The sequence below is a fragment of the Cygnus atratus genome, chromosome 11, assembly GCF_013377495.2.
Source record: "Cygnus atratus isolate AKBS03 ecotype Queensland, Australia chromosome 11, CAtr_DNAZoo_HiC_assembly, whole genome shotgun sequence".
Lineage (NCBI taxonomy): Eukaryota > Metazoa > Chordata > Aves > Anseriformes > Anatidae > Cygnus > Cygnus atratus.
In genome coordinates, this window is record NC_066372.1 from 2826514 (window position 1) to 2847733 (window position 21220).

A 21220-nucleotide genomic window follows, 5' to 3' on the forward strand; every position below is an offset into this window, starting at 1 on the left:
CTGTGGTTTCAGCTTTTTATTCATTTCTAATAGTTTTGTTATTTATTTATTTCAAAGCTATCCAGTCAAAAAAAACAGAAGGAAAAGTCTGACTCTTTTTAGAAAAGATGAGAAAGATCATAGTCACTGTCTGTCCTGAAGCTTGTTGGGGTGATTTGTTTTGCCTTGGAGCTGTGAAGGTGCATGGAAGTATTCCTCTTGATTAGTAGTCTGAGTTCCATGCAGGTTAGCAGTGACTAAAGTAGTAGTCATTTGTTTAAGGTATGTTAGTAGTTTTGATCAATTTCCCTTTCAGTAGTTGTCCATATTATAATTATCCTGGAACGGAGCTAATTACCTTTCTTTTACATCTTCAGATTGTACAACTTCATCTTGCATGTACAGTGAGTACTATGAGATACAGCCTTCTCAGGGTTAGCGGTCATGGCACCAAGTCTGCAGTTCAATAAACATTTGGACAATGCTCTTAGACGTGTTTTAATTTTTAGGTATTTCTGTGTGGAGCCAGGAACTCAGTTCTTTGCAGATTCCTTCCAGCTCAGGGTATCCTGTTCTGTTCTATATGAGTTTGTGTTTTTTATGACCTCTCTCCCCCATGTACATGTGCCTGGAGCTTCATTGCATTCATTTTATTCAAATGCAACTTCATTGGCACCATTTGCTTTATACCAAGAACACTTGACCACTGACAGATGGCTGCCTCAAAGAATCGTTGCTGATTGTCATGGTCACCTAATACTTGAAATAGGCATACAGAATAGATGTATGTGAAGGCTGTTAGATGCCACTGGGATTTATTTTTTGTTTGTGGCTTTTGGTTTTGGATGGGGGTTGTGTTTGGTTTTGGTGCGTTACAGATTTTCTCCATACGTGAGTTGGTAGGATAAAGTAGTTGCTGTTACTATTAAGATACCGGGATTGGCTAGAATTGTGTAAGAGAAATCACAGCATCTGTATATAGACTGTATTTGTATTGTTAATTATACAAGTGGCAGTTATATTTTTAATGCTATCCATGAAGTACATTAAATCAGTGTCAGCCCTTAAAGGTGTGTTTAATTAAGATGACTTCATCAACACATGGGGATCATGGCAAGTAACCACAAAAATGCAAATGACCCATGTGTCCAAATTGCTCCTTTGTGTTAGTTTATTGAAGGTGGTATGGATGTTCTTTCAAGAACAGTAGCTTCATTCCAGTCATTAACGTGGAAGTATCTGCACAACCAGAACTGTGAGAACATACATACACTTATTTTAGGTACTATACAGAATGAAAATCTCTGCTCGTATATTTACTTCAAAAAGTTCTTAAAATCACATCTCTGTGTAGATCATGTGAACAGACATATAAAATAGCTTTCTTGTGAAGATGAATTTGGGTAAATATGGTTGCAGGTAATTAAGATGTATATTAACTACAATTAGTTTCTTGATTGGTCCAGATCATTGCAAGAAAAATCAGCATTTTGCTGGTTTTTGCAAGTTCCGTATGGAAGTTTATTTCCAGGGTAGATAAATCATAATTTAGTTCTGAAGGTCTTTGGTGTTTTTCTTCATTTTTTCCGTTGTATATATACATTTCACCTGATATTTATATATATCAATATAAAAACAATTGAAAGATAAATTTTGCAGAACAAAATTCCTTGCTCTCAAATGGGCTCTCAAATAAGTGGCTTCAAATTAAACCATTCAACACCTGAAAACATTCCAGTGTAGTATAAAAAGGGTCAATACATAGCAACTTGCTTGAAAATGACAACACTAAATGTTATGAGTAACGCTATTTGTAAACAATTTTTATTAAATGAAAAAAAAAAATCTATTTTTGCAAAAGTTTCCCAGTATTTACCATTTTTACTGTCTGTAGTCTCAAAACCATTTGCTTAATCTTCACAGAAACACAGTTAATTTGTCATAAGCATATATCAACTGTGGGTAGCCATGATTGATTAGGCTGCCTGATTCTTTTTTTTTTTTATATATATTTTGCATCCTTAATGAGCAATCTTGTTGATTTTTGAGAGGCATTATTATTACATCTCATGTAATTAGGCATATATCACTGAATATTTATATCAGTGGAATATTTTATATTGTGCATTTATAAGTTTTATTGCATTTTTGTTGGCATGCAACATGGTAGATTTGAAACATCATTTTGTATAAGTTTAGATAGAATACTAACTAATTACTATAGGCTAAAAATTACAATAAAATGCGAATAATAACATTCATCTACTTCTTAACTATAAGTCTAATTAAAAGGAGTATAGGTTCCATTCATTTCAACAAAAGATGATAATGGTGCATAATTATTTTTATAATGATATACAAAAAAAGCCCAATTACTGGATATAAGTGATTATATTCTAGAATTGTTCCATCTGTAAATTGTACTTAAAAAGCATTGTGTTCCAAGATCCCCATTGCTAATAATAATACGATTGCAGAAAGTGAAAGCTACAACCAATAGAGCTTTAAATAACTATTACTAGAAATTGTTAAATACTTTTAACCACTATCTTTTAATTTTACTCAAGGTATCCTTAATGTAATTTAGATGTAAATAACTGAATTCAGAATTTCTGGTCATATTTGTAACAAAGAAACTAGGAAGTTTTATCTTTATGCAGGAATTATATATAATTTTCTAGCAGAAAACTTTGTATTTTATGTGGCATTTCAGTGTTGCTATCTCTCAAGTTTTAAGTGGTAATAGTATAGCTGCGGTTGTATGCATGTACATATATTTTGTAAGACTTTTACGCTTGCATTGTATGTATGCATCTTTGCATGAACGGTTTTATATAGGATCATTCTGAATGTATTTCTATAGTTCTTCATGTGCCAGAGTTTTGAATACATCTTTAATATGTTGAATGTGGCCTTACACACATGCTATTAAGTCAGATAACATTTGAAAGAACACCGAATATATTCTGTACAGGGTAATGATTTACTTCCTGCATGCACAATAATAATTTGTTCCGCTATTTGAATCCAAATAAACAAATGACTGAGTCCTACTCTCTAGGTATTAACTGAGAGCATACGAAATACACTGTATGGAAAAGAAAGAAGTGATGTACTGCTTGCTATCTGGAGCATCCTTAAATAAACATGGAATGTTAATTGTTAGGAACCTGTTTAGCAGATTCATTTAAAAAAAAGTTAAAAAACAATAATCAACTGCTGGTGAAATCCCCACTGAAAGAAAAAAAAATATACAATTGATTCTCTTGGTGTCATGTCAAACTGATAAATAAAAGGCTAGGTGAAACATGGCCTTACCAACCAACAGATACTATCTCTCCCTGTTATCCTGGTGGACAGTGGTGCACCTGCTAGCTCTCACGAAGCACTACATGTGTTGTTTCTACGAGCATGGGCTCTCAATAAGCCTATTTTACTCCATCTGTGAAGCAGAGGGGCTGCCTTCCACGCAAGAGGGCTGTGGCTATTGCAGCGAACACTGCATTCAGAAACAGTGTCAGAAGAAAACAGCAATGGGTGAAGCTACCGGCACATAAAACACCGGGAAGATTGCTGTTCTCTCCTGCTGATGTTGTACCTGACCAGGAGTAAGATGCTGACTCCCATTTTGCTGTTATAGTGGAGAAATAAATCTGAGATGCAGAATGAATACAATTACTCTTAGCTGTTACCACAAGTTGTAGGAGGGTGGAAAAAAAAAAACACCAGGAAGGGGGGCTAGTGGAGAAAGCATTTAATGCTGCTTAGGGAATATGATGGAATTTTGAACAGATATTGTTGCGGACTGACAGCATGCCTGATTGCACTTGAGTTGAATCACTGAGAAGCAGCCTCATGTTGTATTGCACCGTTTTTAAGGCTGAAGGAAGAATGAGAAAATAGCAATGGAGTTGTGCACAGTATTTCTTCATAAAAAGAAAATAATATAAAGATGGTGGTATGTAATCTGCTTTTTTTTTTTTTTTTTTTTTAAAGAAGAAATTAATCCAGGTATGTATCTTCTTCATATTTTTGTATCTAGTCTGTATCCGTTTTTGTTTCCTTTGTTTCCTTTCCTTATTTTCATTCCCAGTGTACCTCCCGCTGTTCTAGCTAACACAGTGCAATGATTTGTAACTGATTTTCTTTCTAATGCTGCAATGTTGATGAAACTGCCAGATCAAACAGACTTAAAAATCAACACTTCTTTTTTAAAAAGTGTGTGTGTGGAGGGGGGAGGGGGGGTGTATTTTGTAATGTTGGTAAGTTCACAGTGTCAAGTAAGGCAGTATAGTATTCAATTTCACAATGAGTTGGAACATTTTAATTTATATAAAAAGGTAAGTTAAATAATTCAGATATGGATACATGGTGAAAATATGTTTTACTTATCAGTCAGTATTCCTAGTTGATCATAAGATTAGTAATAAATTGAGCTTTATGGATGCTTATTTATTTCTGGGTCTTGATTAATCTTGAAGATGAATGCCCTGCAGCTTTGCTTTGAAGAAATGGCTTGCTTAGAATAAACGGTTGACTCTGTTCCAAAGCTAAACCTATTTGTTAGAATACCTTCTCTTATGCACCCCCCCAATCCATAGCCTAAGAAAACACAAAGGTATTTAATAGTTTTTTGTACATCCTTTAATTACACATTAGTGTTCTGTCTTCTGCAGTTCCAGAGACCAGGTAATAGTAGCTGAAACTATTTTCTTACTAGGAGACTGATGGTTCATTTTGTATTAAAAGGAAGAAATAGGCAAATATAAAAAAGCAATTATATTAATTAACCCTCAACTTTTTTTAGTCCCATGCATTTTTTCTAATAGTATTTTCTTTCAATTGGCAACCATTTTTATGTAATGAAACTGAAATAGAATGTAAAGATTATACTAAGGACACTAATTTTTGTCTTTTAATGGGCATGTCTAGTGTTAAAAGAAAAAAAAAAAGAGAAAAATAATGTTCACCTGATTGTTTAGTAGTCCTGAAGTCTCTTAAAACATTCTCTTCTTAAACTATTCTGTTTTCATTCATTTCATTCATTTTTAATTTGGCTGCAGGCCACTTTCAGTAGGATTTTTTATAACGTGTTGATAGAGAAAGGGTTAATATCAGTTCCAGCATCTGAATACTGAAGTTAACCTTTAGCTGACAGGATTTCTAGTGCCTTGAAAGGATTTGCTGGTATTGCACTACTTAATTGCTTTTTTATGTGCAAACTCTGTTGATCATGAAGATGTAACTTTTTCCACAGCAGAGGTGGTACAATGCTTGTATTCTGCATGAATCTGCCAGTGATTACATTATATTAAAAAAAAAAAAAAAAAAAAAAAAGCTTTTATTTAGTGCAATACACAGCTATGATTTAGTAATCTATAGCTAGCAAGTAAAATGAAAATTTGAGGTTACTTTACACATCTGGCTGTTCTAAAATTAGGGCTAATTCTTACCATATTAGCCTTCAATATACTGAGAAGAGTGTTGAGAGAATGCTGTTGAGACTGAAAGTGTTAGAGAAAAGTAGTTTAAGGTTAAAAACATCTTTTATTCACTGTATGTTATTTTGTTAAGGGTCTTATGATAGAGATTGTGGTTAACTGTCATCTCAAAGACATTTCATATGTAAAAAAGCAATGATACAAGATAAATATTGGTTTTGGTGGAATTTTCACAAGCCGCAGACTTGTTTTAAGGTCTTCTGTCACTATACCATCTGCTTGATCCTGCACTGATGCCAGCACAGCATTATCATAATGCCTATATGTGACTGCGGAAATACTTGGGAAGTCGCAGGTGAAGTACTGGGACTCCAGAGTATTGCCAAGCTGGAGGAGAAGACTGATAGCTCAGAGTATTTCCTAATTCGTAAAAGTATCAAGGAAGACTGAAAGTTCCAATCTTTCTTTTAAGTGTAGTGTTGTGAAAATGCAGGAAGAATGAAATGATCTCATGAGACAGAATCTAGTATATTATTACAGTAAAACAGAAATTTTGAATTATAAAAATTCTTTGGCACATAAGAAGGTTCTTGTGAAAGTTCTGTTTTTATCATCATCTGTCTTTCAATTAGGTTCATAGCTCTAAGGTAGAGGTTCTTACTTTTGGGTGAAAATCTAAATATAACTCTATAGTTGTCAGTTGAAGCCAAGAAAAAAAAGTTATACAGTTTTTGCAGCAAATTTAAAAGTATATTTAATGTCTACTGTGCTTGTCAGTGAAGGTCAGCTCAGCTGTTTGGCAAGCATGGCTCCTGTCTGTGTGTATACTGTAGGGTTACTGTATGATACTATCAACAGGAGTTGTGGTGGTTTGTGCTTGTGACAATTCTCAAATGTAAAAAACGCAGATAATTGCTACAGTTCACTGAATGAAAGATTCTTTATCAAAAACTATCCATTTCATAATTTTGTGTTTATAAAAATAGTTATATTATTAATACATTTCAGAAAATACTTAAAACCTGTTTGATGACAAATGGAAGGTACATGGTTTAACAGTCACGTTAGTTCACAGATCATTTTTGTAAGCATCTTTTTAAAAAAAAAAAAGAAAAGGAAAGGAAAATTTTCCCCAAAAATACGAAACAAAAAAAAAAAACACCTCAAGGCTGTTTAAAATAATCTCTTACATAGATTGATTTAGTGCAAACATGGTCCAAATCTCCATGGCAGTCTCTGTCCAGAAGGGATCTAATTCAGGGTAGAGAATTGCCCATCCTAGGGCTCAGGCCAGATCAATTAGAGGATTAAAATTCTATACCTGTGAAGAAGTGGAGGGATTTTATTATTATTATTATTTTGATGTAATAATTACAGATTGTTAGTATTGTACGAGACTTTGAATGTACATTCAGTATACTGTAAGCATATATATATGTATATATCTGCATATGTGTTAAGCTTTACCGTAAATTAAATCTCTTTGGCTTTCAGGGTATAATGCTGCAAAGAAAACTTCTAATCAAAAATACAGGCAAATCTAATGACAGACCTGACACTTGGTGAAATCCATGTTGATGCTTTCTCTTTTTCAAAAATATTAAGTTGTTCTGATTATTCTGAATACTGTACAGTAAATCTTTTGTATATTTGAGGTAATGTGAAATAACAGTCGTGATATTCTAACGTACTGAAGCTAATATGCCTTGTACTGAGTTGGTAATACAATTATCCTCATATTCTTACTAAATAACATCTTTATCTTCAGGTTTTCCATTCCTTCTGTAGATTGCATTTAAATAGGGACAAGCTATTAAGTGGAATTGTCTGTAAATCTTACCACCTTTTGAGGTGAGAGTATTGACTAAAAGCAAGTTCATGTAGGACAACATAATGTTGTACATACGGCTGTGAGAACGGGAAAAAAGATTCTCAGGGTCACTATTGGTTTTTTTGTCTTTTTATACTATATTGTCTTTTCTTTTAAGTTGGAGTAACAACTAGAAGCATAAAAGAAAAGTTTGTACAATTAACCAGATAATATTGAAGCTGTGTTCCAAATCACGTGTAGTCTACTTCTTAACCCTTGTGTGCATTATATATAAATACTCAACTACACTATCCTAAACTATCTTCTGCTCTCCAAATGAAGAGCACATTTTAACTTTAGGAATCTGTTCATTAACTTTTTACATTTAAATATTAATTACCATATTGCATTAATCCCTTCTTTTTGTTTGCATACTTAGTTAAGGTCATTTTCTTGTGCTTTAAGGATGAATTGCTTCAAATGTGATTTTTATGTTTGCAGTATAAATACTATACCACAAATTTGTTCCTAGAGAAAGAAATACAGTGTTCTAAATGTCTTCAACAATTATGTTAGCAGTTCATAAATAATTTGTTGGCAACTTTAACCTTACAGTTACTGTAAGATGACTTCTCAGAGAAATGCAAATATGAATTTATACAAGGTGTGGAGAACAGTTTAACTTAACATATGTTTATATATTGAAAAATTAGTGTCTTTTTTTTTTATCAGCTTATGTCTTCAGTAATAGTTGAGCAAAAACATCTTTGAATTTGCAGAAAAATCCTCTCTTTTCCCATTGTTATCATAGCAGTAGGGAAGCACCAGAGGAGTCATCTGTCTCCAAAAAAAATTGCTCATCCTGTCCAGCTGGGAATTTACATTTTCTTCTAAATTGTTCTGATATGCGACTACATATTATGAAGTAGTTTAATTACCAAATAACTGTTAAACTGCTGAATTAATTCACTAATATGCAAAACTATATTTATTCCTTTTTCAGAAACTGTTGAAATCACAGTAAGCCAAAGTCAGTTTTAAGCATGTGCCATACTTGCATCTATTGTTATCCTTAAAATCTATTATGTTATATACTGAAAGAAGTAATAGCTAGAGTGACCAGTGTCTCGTTGTATGGCTGTTAAATATTTAGATGGGATTCCATAGTCTATTTGACCATATGTATGAGTTCTTCAGAAGGCCTTGTAGGTTTAAAAATAAGCAGGTGGTGTGCTTTTTGGATGGGAGTTTGAAATAGCAGTTTGGTGTTAGTTGTATTGGTAACATGCTCTATAAATAGAAAAGTAACATTTAATGGTGGTTAGATACATTAATACCAGGATCCGTAAAGAAATATCACTTGATAAATAAGCAAATATAGTGAACTTTCCAAATAGTATTAAAGGACATTAGGGCTAGCTTTTCAGCCAAATGGAGAAAGTGCCACTCTCGGCTGTTAATGGTGTTAGAACATTAAAAAGTAAATTTCCTAGATTACAAGTAATGTTCATAGAAGGATGCTGTAAAGCTTCAAGCCAAGATATATGGCATATGCCATGACTCCTGTGGCTGCTTTCTGCTACTTTCCTTTCTGCCCCATTAAGACTGATGTTGCCATTAAGATTGATATTGTCCAAGAGTCTTTTTTTTTTTCAGTAGTAGTATAAGAGAATCAAATCTGCATCCATCTGAAGCGTAGATTTAGTGTTCTGATGAATGATTTAGTGCCCATATGAATGATTGATGGGGGCGGTGGGGGGTCTAGGCAGAAGTTTGCTGTTTTACCTGAGAATTTTCTAGAAAAAAGAGTAATTACCCAAAGAGGAAGCAGAACTACTTTGCTGTTGTTGTGCTTCTCTTTGCCAGGGTCTGCAGGCAGGTCAGTTATATAATGTGCAGTATTAACATCAGTATAATATTATCTTGAGAGATTCACCAATAACACCAATCAAAAATGTCAGTATTTAAGAAGAATACAAAAATAATTTAAGAATATAAAGCAACAAATAATTGTTTCAAATTAATCTCTTACAAATTGTCATCTGAGACAATCATCTGTTTAATGTCATGGTTAGAGTAAATTAATGAAGTAATCCAGAGTATAAAAATGTTTATGTAACTTTCACCTAACAGACGTAAATACAGTGATGGAAGTACAGTTATGTGAGGATAACTTTACTCACAGGTGACTAAGACTAGTAAAAGACCATACTTGAAAAATCTGTAGATCTGAATTATAGTTACTCTGTTATTGAATCCTCGTGTTTCTGGTAGTAACTGACTATCCTAACCTCACTTTCTGTGGGTACAGAGAATTGTTTTGTTTGTGTAATGTGTGTAATTAATTCATTTCTGTGAAGCATTTTGCATATATCAAATAGATGTTGCTGCTTATAGGTAGTACTGACTGCTTTGGCAGTATTGCAGAGTGGTATTACTGCAGACAAGGGCTTTTGGGTTTTGTTTTGGTTTCCCCTACTGTCTTGGTGTTGTGAAAACAAACTGTCACATACATCTTTAATGAGGGAAAATGAGCTTTAGCATCATCTTCTTCCCTGCCCCCTTCCAATATACACAGGCCCCTTGTAGCTGACTAATAGTGTAAAGGTTAAGCAGAGCTATGGTTCTGCATATTGCTTGCTTTTTTGGGGGTGTGGGGGGATGACATTCTGAATCCAAAAATTCAAAGGGTTGCCTCTGAATGGAAAAGGGATGCTGCTCTACAGCTTCGTTTACTGGAATCCAGCAGAAGGGTCAGCAGTGATCTACCTATTCATTTTAAATAATGAAATTATTTTTGTAAGATGGTCATTCTGTTTTCTTTTTTTTTTCCTTTATAAGGGTAGAGGGCTGGACTTCATAAAATGGAAAGAATTAGAACCTATAATCTATAGAATTATAATCCATAATGATAATCTATAATCTATCTGGTGTTCAGATTCGCAACTATATACACAACTTCTTGCCTTCTTTAAAAAGCTGTTATTTTGATCTTCCCCCTGCCCTTCTTCTACCTGATATATTAGTTTTAGATTTGGGAATAAGATCCTCTATACCCGATGTTTTCAGATGAAGAGTTGTATTTTGACAATGCTTTGTTATTGACAGCATTCTTAAAATCAAACTAAATTTCCTGTTCACAATCAAGTTGAATGACAAAAGCCTAACGTCAGACCTGCTAAGGGGAAAAAAATTGAAGAAAGTGTCATTGTTCTTTTTTTTAACAGAAGGAACCCATTAATGACTTTTATTTCTAATTTTATACACTTTCCAGTTTTCTGCTCTATAGCCATCTAGCACAGAGCCTGTTACTTAACTTTACTGCTGTAAACTAAGTATCTGAACTTGAATCCGTGTGTTTAGAATGCTTTAACCCATCTGTGACTATATTATATAAATTAGTTTAATAAGCAAACAGAATAAGAAATAAAAATTATGGTATCATGCTGGTTCATTAGGAGACCTGGATAAAACCAGAAGATTACTGAGTGATTGCTTGGAGATCTTTCAAACAATTCTTAGTCTTACATGCTTCACAGAAGACTGTTCCTTATTTCTTAGAGTTTTAACCTACACTAGTATGCTTCCATTTTAAATTAGTGTATTAATCTTTACCCAAAACAAAGAAAAAAACAACAAGCTATAATGACTCAAATTTGATTCAACCTGTGGAGAAACAGTTTTGGAAAACCAGTAGTTGACAGAGCAAAGATAAGTTGTAAACTGATCATATGACTAATATAGCTGAGATCAAATGTAACTCGCATGAGAGAACATAAATCTGCTCTATTTAGCAGATCTGTGTGTTTGACAGTACAATTTTTAATTTCCTACAGTGTTGTCAGAAACTGGGTTTAAATGGAGTAATGAATTTGTAGCTATTTATAGTATTTTCAATTATCTCTGAAAAAGAGCATAGGTCAGGCATTGGATAAAAAAAGAAACTATGGATGGCTATGAAAGCAAGATTCTTCTACAAAGGAGTTATTAAACCTTATTTAAAGTGAATAAAATATTCCAGATTCCAATGATAACCTTATTATTTCTAGATGTTTTCTAGCCCAAGAGAATAAACAAGACTTATAGCTTGTTTATACATTGTTGGTTTGAAATCTTTTCAATGAGAAGAATGTCCAAGTCACCTGAGTGAAGTTGATATAAGAGGCCACTTAAAAACTATAGGTTTTCTGGGAAGAGAAGGCAGGCAGTCTCTTCAAATTTTTGTTCAATAAATGGTTACAAAAATTCAGTTTTATAGCTGAATGTTTATCAAGTGTTTCATCCTGAAACATGCCGTTGATACAGAAAAGTGTTCCAGGGTAGATCCATCCTCTGCTAACAGTATGAAAACTAGTCAGCATTGACTCTAGTGAGTGAGAGTTTTGTAATATTCTGAGTTTCTATTTGCATGCCTTGAAAATTGCATGCAGCCGCATTGAGCACTCTTTTCTTCCAAACATTACTTGCTCTTAATTGACTTCTCATACTCTGAATTCAGACATAAAGCATATTTTTAGCATACATGGATCACCACAGAATTGGTAATATTTTCTTCTTTCCAGTTTATTTTCCACAGATATTTTACCCCTAATAAAACAGGTAGCAACTTTGGGAAGGACGAAAAATATATTCTTGTGTTTGTTCTTGGTCAGCACCCAGTTTTGTTATAAACTGGAACAGAAATGTCTGCTTACATCACCTGTTCCAGAACTCCAGTAGCCAACCAGGCTTTTGCCAGCTTTGTTTGGGCTCTGTTAAACTTGGTGCCTTTTGCTTCTGCTGTATGAATGTTACTTGTTTGCTGATATCGACTGTAACATAAGTAATAGTAAGTTCGATGAAGACATTTCTCATAATGAAAAGACCATGTTTTGAGGTGTGTGAGGAGATAATGTTTCATGCATGACCATGCTGTTTGCAGGCCAGGAGGACAATTCATATCCCTTAGCCCTCTTACGTTACCTCAGAGTAAGTTTTAATGTTCACGTAGCCTGTATCTAAATAAACTTCTTATTCTGCCAAAGAATTTTTAGGTGGTTTATAGACTGAATTGGTCATTTTAAGAACTAATTTGTTGGATTTTTCTGAGCTATTTGTCTTGTTTCTACCCTTCAGCTATGAGACGGAATGATATGCTGTCAAAAAAAAAAAAAAAAGGCCTCCATTTGTCTTTGAAATGTATTAACTATGTTTCATACGGAATAAATGTTTCTTTTACTGAAAATAAGCTTCCAGGTACTTCTTGGAATCTTTTCTTACACTTCTTCAGATCAAATTGTTTTACTGTTGTAATGCCATTTGCTTTTCTCCTAAGACATGTAAATCATGTTTATTTCTCTTACCTGTTATGTGTATTTTTTTCCTGTGTCCAGAACAATATAAAACTTAATTTGGGTGAGATTGTTCTATCAGTTGCCATTATCATTATCCACTTATCTTCTGTAGTGTGTGTTTTGTTTTTCTGTGTTTTTTTTTTTTTTTGGGGGGGGGGGGGGGGCGGGATTTACTGTTCGTTTTTTTCCCCCTCACCTTTTTAAAGAAGAAAAACCTCGAAGATGCACACTTCAAGTCCTGGCTTACCATGGCATGTATTAGTCTGGTATAAAGACAAGACATTTATTTCTCAAAATATGTCACATGTATACTCCCATATAAGAATAAAAAACAGTAATTCATTCATACAATGCTAGTTTGCACTGAATTCCACCTTGTTCCAAAATATAAACCAAGAGAGACATTTCTACTTTCTATTTTGCTAGCTAGGAACAACTTGTTAACCTGACAGTTTTTGCCTACTACTGTACATCGTATGGATCTAAATTGAATTATCATTACTCTGAAAGAAAGCAAACACCTTTAATACCAAAACTCAGGGAGTCACTGTACTATGTTAATGTTTGTGAATGTATCTAATTCTTTTATTTTTAAAAGTATTTGTCCAGAACTACTTTGAGCTTCAATAATTTTAAAAAGTTCTGTTCGGACAAGAATGAGGAAAGTATAAATAAGTACGTCCATTGTAACACAACTAACATAACATTAGTATTGTTAAACACTGTTTGGCAGCAATAGTAACATCATTCCCTCCTTTTTAGACACTTCAAGAAGCCATGCGCAAGAGAGTGAGATTTTACAAGACATACAAAAGACCTTCAGGATTTGGTTTATAACAAGCAGATGTGGCATTCTTAGTTGTATTTTTGTTGTTGTTGTCTGGTTGGTTGGTTGTTTTTTCCTGTCAAATGCTACCAGAGCATCACTAGTTTACATATCTAGAGTCTCTGTTGATTAAATATTGGCTGATGATCCTGTTGGAGATACAAATATTTGTCTGGAGCAAAAATTGTGTTTTGTGGAAACAGGTTAATATAAATTACACTCCATGGTTTCTGCCCATCTAAAGAGCCTGATCTCATCTTATATATATAAGATTTGCAAAGGAATGTTTACAAAGAAATTGGGAAATAGTACAAAAAGGAAACAGAGTTGTCAGAGCAAAAAGGATCAAGACTTAACTCAGATTGGACAAATAAAGAATCCAAAATTTTCAACTGCTTTAAAAAGCACTGTTAAAAAGATTGCCAAGTGTCCATCTGCTCGCAACTTATCAACTGAAGAAGAGGAAAGTAACAGAGAATTTTCACTTTCTCCAACATTCAGTTACAGAGTTGCTATTGCCAATGGACTGCAAAAGCCTATTTTTGTAACAAACAATAACAATGAAGATATAGTTCAAGATCTGTCTTCAAATGATAGTTCGTATTCTGAATCATTAAGTGAAGTAAGAACTAACAGCAAGAAAAACAAGTATTTATCACACACAATGCCTGTGGGACGCAACAGAAAGAGTTTAAGCAGCCTTGCACCATCTGATGGAAGTTCTGATGGAGAACGCACTTTACACACACTAAAGCTGGGAGCTTTGCGAAAACTAAGGAAATGGAAGAAGAGCCAAGAATGTGTCTCATCAGACTCAGAACTAAGTACATGGAAGAAAACATGGGGCTTAAGAAGTAAATCTCTAGACAGAACTGGTCATCACCAGAAATCAAATACCCTTGAACCTGGCTTCAGTTCAACAGGTTGTATTAGTCAAACCCATGATGTTATGGAAATGATCTTTAAAGAACTTCAGGGAATAAGTCAAATTGAAACTGAACTTTCTGAATTAAGAGGGCATGTAAATGCCCTGAAACAATCAATTGATGAAATTTCTAGTAGTGTGGAAGTGGTACAAAATGAAATTGAACAATTGAGAACTGGATTTGTACAGTCCAGAAGAGAAACTCGAGACATACATGACTACATTAAGCAGATAGGCCATCCGGGAAACAAAGCAAGTCTTAGGTTTCTAAATGTGCCTGAAGAAAGGCTTGAAAAAACTGAAAACATAGTTTACAAAATATTAATAGATAAAATGGGGTTCTCAGAGGCACAAAGCACTATTAAAATTGAGTTTGCCCAAAGACTGGGGCAACAAAGAGACTGTCCAAATGCAAAGCCAAGACCTGTTCTTGTTTACTTTGAGTCATCACAACAGAGAGATTTGATTTTAAAAAAGTCTTATAAACTTAAGGGAAGTGGCATTGGAATTTCTACAGACATTTTTTCCCATGACATAAAAGATAAAAAAGAAAGAGGAATGCCTTCTTCACAGACATATGAGAGTATGGATATAAAGCTTTTAACAATGGAGACAAAAACTAAAATGCATGATTGGGAGTCGCCTGACAGTGATAAAGACTTGGAATCAGATATAAACAAGAACAGTTGCGCAAAGTTATCTAAATCAGCACTTCAAATAAAAGCAGGCACGACAAAGGGGAGTACTGAGTCCCCAGATACTAAAGACCTTAACAGAACTGGTGATAATAATACCTTTGCAAACAGAAGAAATTATGACAATCAGTCACCAGAATTTGACAACATGGAAAAGCAACCAAAGGCCTATTATTCAGACATGACTCCTCTATGGCATTTGCAGAATGACTTTGCAACACCAAAACTTAGCCGTTCAGAGTCTGATTTCTCAAAACTGTGTCAGTCCTACTCTGAGGATTTTTCAGAAAATCAGTATTTTAACAAAACGAATGGCAGTTCACTGTTGTCTTCCTCAGATCGAGAACTTTGGCAGCGAAGGCAAGAAGATTCTGCCAACTGGTATGGCAGTTCCCAGGAACAGACTTTTGTCCAAGATACCCAACAGGACCCAGAACAAAATGAAGTAGAGAACACAGAATATGTTGACAGTGGAGTAAGCAATGGAATAATGTGTGCGTCTAGAGACAGAAGCCATTATAGCGATTCTCAGCTTTCTTTACATGATGATCTTTCACTATGGAAAGACTGGAATCAGTTGGAACAAGGGGCAGATTTGGGCCTAGACTCATCCACCCAAGAGGGTTTTGTGTATGACATGAGCAGTCCTTCAGATCAACAGACAGATTTTGGAAAGCGTCAAAGTTCTGATCTCCAGTATGACACTGAAAGCTATGATTTTACCCTTGATGGAACTTCTCCATCATGTCCGGGCCTTGACAGTGAATCACAAAGTCAGTGGACTGGTCAATATGATGATTATCAGGAAACAAATTCTAACTCCTCTTATCAGAATCAAAACAGATTGCCTATGATGTACCGAAGTCAGAGTGAACTACCAAGTGATGACTCAGAAGAAGCACCTCCTAAATCATGGCATAGCCGATTAAGCATAGACCTTTCTGATAAGACTTTCAGCTTTCCTAAACTTGGATCTACACTTCAACGTGCTAAGTCAGCATTAGAAGTAGTCTGGAATAAAAGTACACAAAGTTTAAGTGGGTACGAAGACAGCGGATCATCTTTCATGGGAAGGTTTAGGACTTTATCTCAGTCTACTGCAAATGAATCAAGCACAACACTTGATTCTGATGTTTATGCTGAGCCTTATTACTATAAAGCAGAGTATGAGGAAGACTTAATTGAACCACCTGGTGAGAATGAAACAGACTATGTTGAAGTAATGGAACAAGTCCTTGCTAAACTACAAAATAGAAATAATAGTAGTGAAACGAGTGAGCAGGTACAAGAATATGAACTGGGACAGCTTTCATGCGGAACTCCTTATGCAGTACTTCCAGAGGAGCAATATGATGGACAGTTTGACAGTTTAGTCAGTGAAGAGATATTGGAAGTTGAAACTGGCATGGCTGCTCATATAGAAGTAAAGGAAGATGAAAATCAGAATGTCCCAGAGATGTTTACTGAAACTCCAAAGAAGAAAATAATACGACCGTCATTCAAAGAAGCTGCTTTAAAAGCATACAAGAAACGAATGAATGACTTGGAAGAGAAGATCCTTTCTGGAGGTAATTTTATTTTATTTTTTTAATATTGTCTTTTAAGCAAAACATTGTTCTCAGGATCAGAAACAATACCTTAATTTCTGTCTGGTCCTGCTTCCTTTGAATTTGGTGACAGAAAGTCTGCTTATTTCTGGGTTTGTTCATAGGGTGAAATAGTCCCATGGAAATCAAAAGGCTAAAATTTTACAAGTGTTTTGAAGGAATTTTCTGGATATGTCTAAATAGAAGTTTACAAGCAATTGTAGTGCTTCGAATTTATTACTTGAAAATTAAATTTTGCAAGAGGTAAAATCTTATTAAAAAGAACTAAACAGTGAGTTAGTTTCCTTGGTATACTTGTAATCACACGAGCAATGCAGAATGTTCAGATACTAGTGTTCCCTTTAACAGTTTCCAAGGCATGATTGATTCTATATTCATCCTGATAAGCAGTGTTCTGCATCCTGTATGCAACCCATAACTTATTACAGATTTGTGAGAGTGCAAGTCTAAACTGATTTAAATTCTGTCCTTAGCTGTACTGACAATAAGCCTTTAAATGAGTGGTCAGTCCTCAATGTAAATAAATAAATAAATAAATGGGGCAGGGGAAATAGGAAGGTAGTGTAAGGGGTAACATCTATGTATAAGGAGGTGGGGGAAGAAAGGACTCCTGTATTAGCAGACTTCAAAGCAGGCAATCATATACATATGTTAAAATCTCTAGTAATACACAAAAATAGTGATTTTCAATATTAATCTACACTGTAATTTTAAAGTAATAAAATTGCTTGTGTTCTTAATTGAGATCACATAATTACCATACCTAGCCAGATGGTAATTGTCACCTTGACTGAATCTTTGCTTTCTTTATCTACATTGCAAAAATAATCATCAGATACATTCATTTTAAAGATGAAGAATTGTGCCTTTAGCTAAAGAATGTATTAGTAGTAATTAGTGTCCAAATCTTGAGCTACTATGAGGTTTCTGTTTCTTTTGTACATGGACAAGCACTTTTATAATAAACTTATAGTCAAATTGAAAGTGTGTTCCGCAAACAATTGTTAATATGATAGTCTGTATTAAATTTTATTTTTAAGTTCAGATAATGACACTAGGTTGTAGATTTGTGTTTTGCAGATATATTTCTACAGTGCTGTGTTAGACACTAGATGATGTATATATGAAAAATCAGCTAGCAATAGCTAGTATTTTCTTTGATTTTTCATTAATTTTATGAGGTATTGTGGGGTAGGGGGAACAGCCTTTGTACCTAGTCACTGTTCTACAACAGGAACATAAATATCTGAGGATCTAATCAAAGAAAGCACACAGGAAAAATGCAAGCTAGTGCATGTTGCTTCAAACATTTGAAGTCTGTGTCGTAGTATATGTTATCAGATAACATACTGTAACTAGAAAATGAAAATTATGAAGTTACATCTCATGTGATCAGTCCTTTTAAATTCCTTTAATCCAGCAGGTAAAAAACATCTTTCGGTCTCTTAGTCCATAGACATTCTTTTTTCTTCTGAACTACTAACACGTTTCTTATACTATAATTACAAATAAGCCAACCAAAGTCTAGTTTATGAAAGTGCATTGTTAGATGTAGATTACGGGTCATAAAGTGTTTTCATGGTTAGATGATGTCATACTAGGACATCCACATTCATTTTCAATGAAATAAAGAGAGAAGGGTGTACAGTAAAAGGTTAAAGGGAATTTACATACAAACAGCTACAACGGTACTTCTTAGATTATCCTGACAATGGCATGCATTAATTTTTGAGTAGCGGTTCTGTTTTCTCTTCACACTTTTTTTTTCCACTCAACGCAGGAGATGTGTTCCACATAGATACTTTGCCTCATTAGTCACTAATTGGTTTGTTAAAAGTACCTTCAGGTCCTATAGTATGCCTGGCAACATAGTTTTCATGTTTTACGTCCAGTGGATGAATGTGATATTTTACCTTTTAATGTCTGCAGAACACCTAAGAATTCTTTAAACTAAAATGTTTAAAACACTCAAAATATTTCTCATAACTGTATTAATCTACTAAATTAATACATTACTTGAACTCTGCCTTCTGCTGAGTGACATGCAGCATTATTACAGTAAAATCTTTCTTGATTCTGCCTTCAGTGAGCAGGATAACTTATAGGCTGTCTATTCACAGACGATGGGATCCACAAATGAAATCTCCACCCTAGGAGAGCTCAAAAGCTCTCTGGACATGGTCCTGGGCAACCTATTTTTCGTGACTCTATTTGAGCAGGTTTGTTAGACAAGTTGACCTTCAGAGGTCCCTTACAACCTCAATTATTTTGTGATTTAAATAATAATAAATTTTTGGAACACTTTGTATGAAGTCTTCGAAGAAGTACCTCTTAATGTCAGTTTGTCCTCTAAAAGACAACATGTTTAACTTTGTTTTACTACTTGAATTGTAAAGAAATTTTGTTTTGTTATACAAAACATTTTGCAAGATCTTAAGGGAGTTTTACGAAACACACAAACTGTACACTTTGTAGCCTCTAAGTTTTCACACTATGGCCCCCTTCTTTACATGTGGATTCATGCATGTCTAGAGAATACTAAATTAATTAAGCAAATAATAGTTTGGGGTATTATATCTTTGCAATTTGCAGGAGCAATAATATCTTTAAGGAAAAGTGACAAATAGCTGATTTAGATTTTACATTACTCTTTATGAAAGGCTTTCTGACACTTACCACTTTGATTTATAGTCATTTTCTGTTTTATTATCTGTGCATGGAAAAGTGCTTGCTGCAGGTCAAGTTCCCTGAATTCATATTAATTATATAACCAAAGCATCACCTATTTTTTAGTGAATTGTTTAATCTGTCCGTGTAGGCAGGAAAGGGTAGTAAGCAATCTGGCCAATCAGAGATATGGCCAGATAATACAGTAGTGTTGTTTCTCCAATCTAGTACAAAAGAAAAGTATCAAATGCGGCTATTTTCATTCTAGTAATACATGAGGTAAAGTTATTGAATCTTTGGTACATAAATAATGTATCAGTGTGAAAGAGTCTTGCTGGATAACCTTATTCTCTAGTTGGAAAGAAAAAATATGCTATGGGCTGATTGCTTATGTATTATTTATTACATCAGGTTTTTGGAGACACTGGAGTGAGAGTAATAGAATATGTGGATGAGTGGAGATATGACCAATATACAAGTAATCCTTGGATTTAAGATTCTGTAAGGACATAGAGGCATTGTAATGATACATGTATATGAATGGAAAGACTGATGGCTTTTATAGAAAAAAATAGAGAAATTTTAGTCGGTGGTTTGTTTCATAATCAAGAAAGACTTTTACCCTCTTATTTATTGTTCCAGTCCTCAATTGTTACTTTCTCTCTTTCTAGATTTTGCCCTATTGGCTTCTTCCATTCCATGCCCATCTTGTTTGCCTTATCTTTTGCAGGTGCCTTAGAATAAGTTTCTCCCCTGATGAAACTATCACTCTGGGTAAGCTTCCAGAGGTGCATGCACTCTTGTGAGTTGCTTTTAATGATAATTAAAGACTTCCATCTGTGAAGTATAGTTTACAATCAATAGCTTTATGATCTTGTTGAAGAAGATTTTGCTGATCATTTGGTGACCGAAAGATTTTAAAAATCTTTTGGTCTGGAGTTTTTGCCACAGAGTAACCTGTTTGATTGTCTATGGTTTCAGGATAGCTGAACTCATCTTACTCTATGAATACACACACTCGGTGGCAAGTCAGGTTACAGGGGCCAGGTATGGGATCTGTGTTAAACAATGGATGAAAGGTGCTTTCCTTCTTGTTCTATAGGAAGAGATTTGTATTACATTTTGTGGTGTCTGACTGGAGAACAGAACTCTCAGAGACCAGGATCAGTAAAAACATCGTTTTTTATAAGTCTGAAGGAGGAAAATGTGATGCTAACTTTTGAAACCAAACCAACCAGTAATGCATTACTGTACACCCGTTGCAGTGTGTTCATTGTGATCCAGATTAAGGAAAGTTGTCAGCAATATATTACTTACATTATTACTTACATATATTCCAAACTCTGTCTAGTCCCACTATGCTGTTTTGAAACAAGGATATACTTTATTTTGATAGCATTTTTAGCCACTTTTTTTTTTTTTCTCTAGCAACTGTTTTTGGAACTGTACGCATCAGGTTATTTTCTCAAATAGTATAAGCTTTAGAAAATAGTCTAGCCTTGTCTCAAAGTACTGTCTTTTGTTTCTTTTGAATCTTACCTCCATCATGTATTTTTAATATATTTGTGTAGGTACATATATTGTGTAGGTACATATATTTATTAGTTAACTATATATAACTATACTTAATTGCATTGTACCAGTTTTGTTGTATGAATATGAATCTTAGATTTGGACTTGAAAAGATCAGTGCTGTGTTCCAGATGAAAATCAATCGATCTACAATTGTTCAGTCATTTTATACCCATTCAGGTGGAAACAATAAACAAAACAGTTGTCTTGGTCACAGCACTGCATATTTGTTGGTGGTGATTGTAAGGGAGGAAATAGAAATCTGTTGAAAGATGAGATTTTTTTTAAATACTGAAGAATTTTCCTACAGACAAACTAAATTAGATGTGCTGGGAAGTGGTCTCTAAGCAAGGAGCAATGCTTTT

At 34.2% G+C, this 21220-nt stretch overlaps 1 protein-coding gene across 2 annotated transcripts in view; it reads left to right on the forward strand.

Moving 5' to 3' along the window:
* The first annotated feature begins 13609 nt into the window (after window positions 1-13609).
* Window positions 13610-21220, forward strand: part of UNC13C (unc-13 homolog C) — a 164487-nt gene continuing 156876 nt past the window's right edge. Inside the window, exon 1 of one of the 2 annotated variants that reach the window (XM_035553925.2) lies at window positions 13610-16577. In XM_035553925.2, coding sequence (XP_035409818.1) covers window positions 13613-16577 — 2965 coding nt within the window. In that variant the 5' untranslated portion in view covers window positions 13610-13612. The remainder of the gene's footprint in view (window positions 16578-21220) is intronic. The other variant, XM_035553924.2, reaches the window with a different exon arrangement.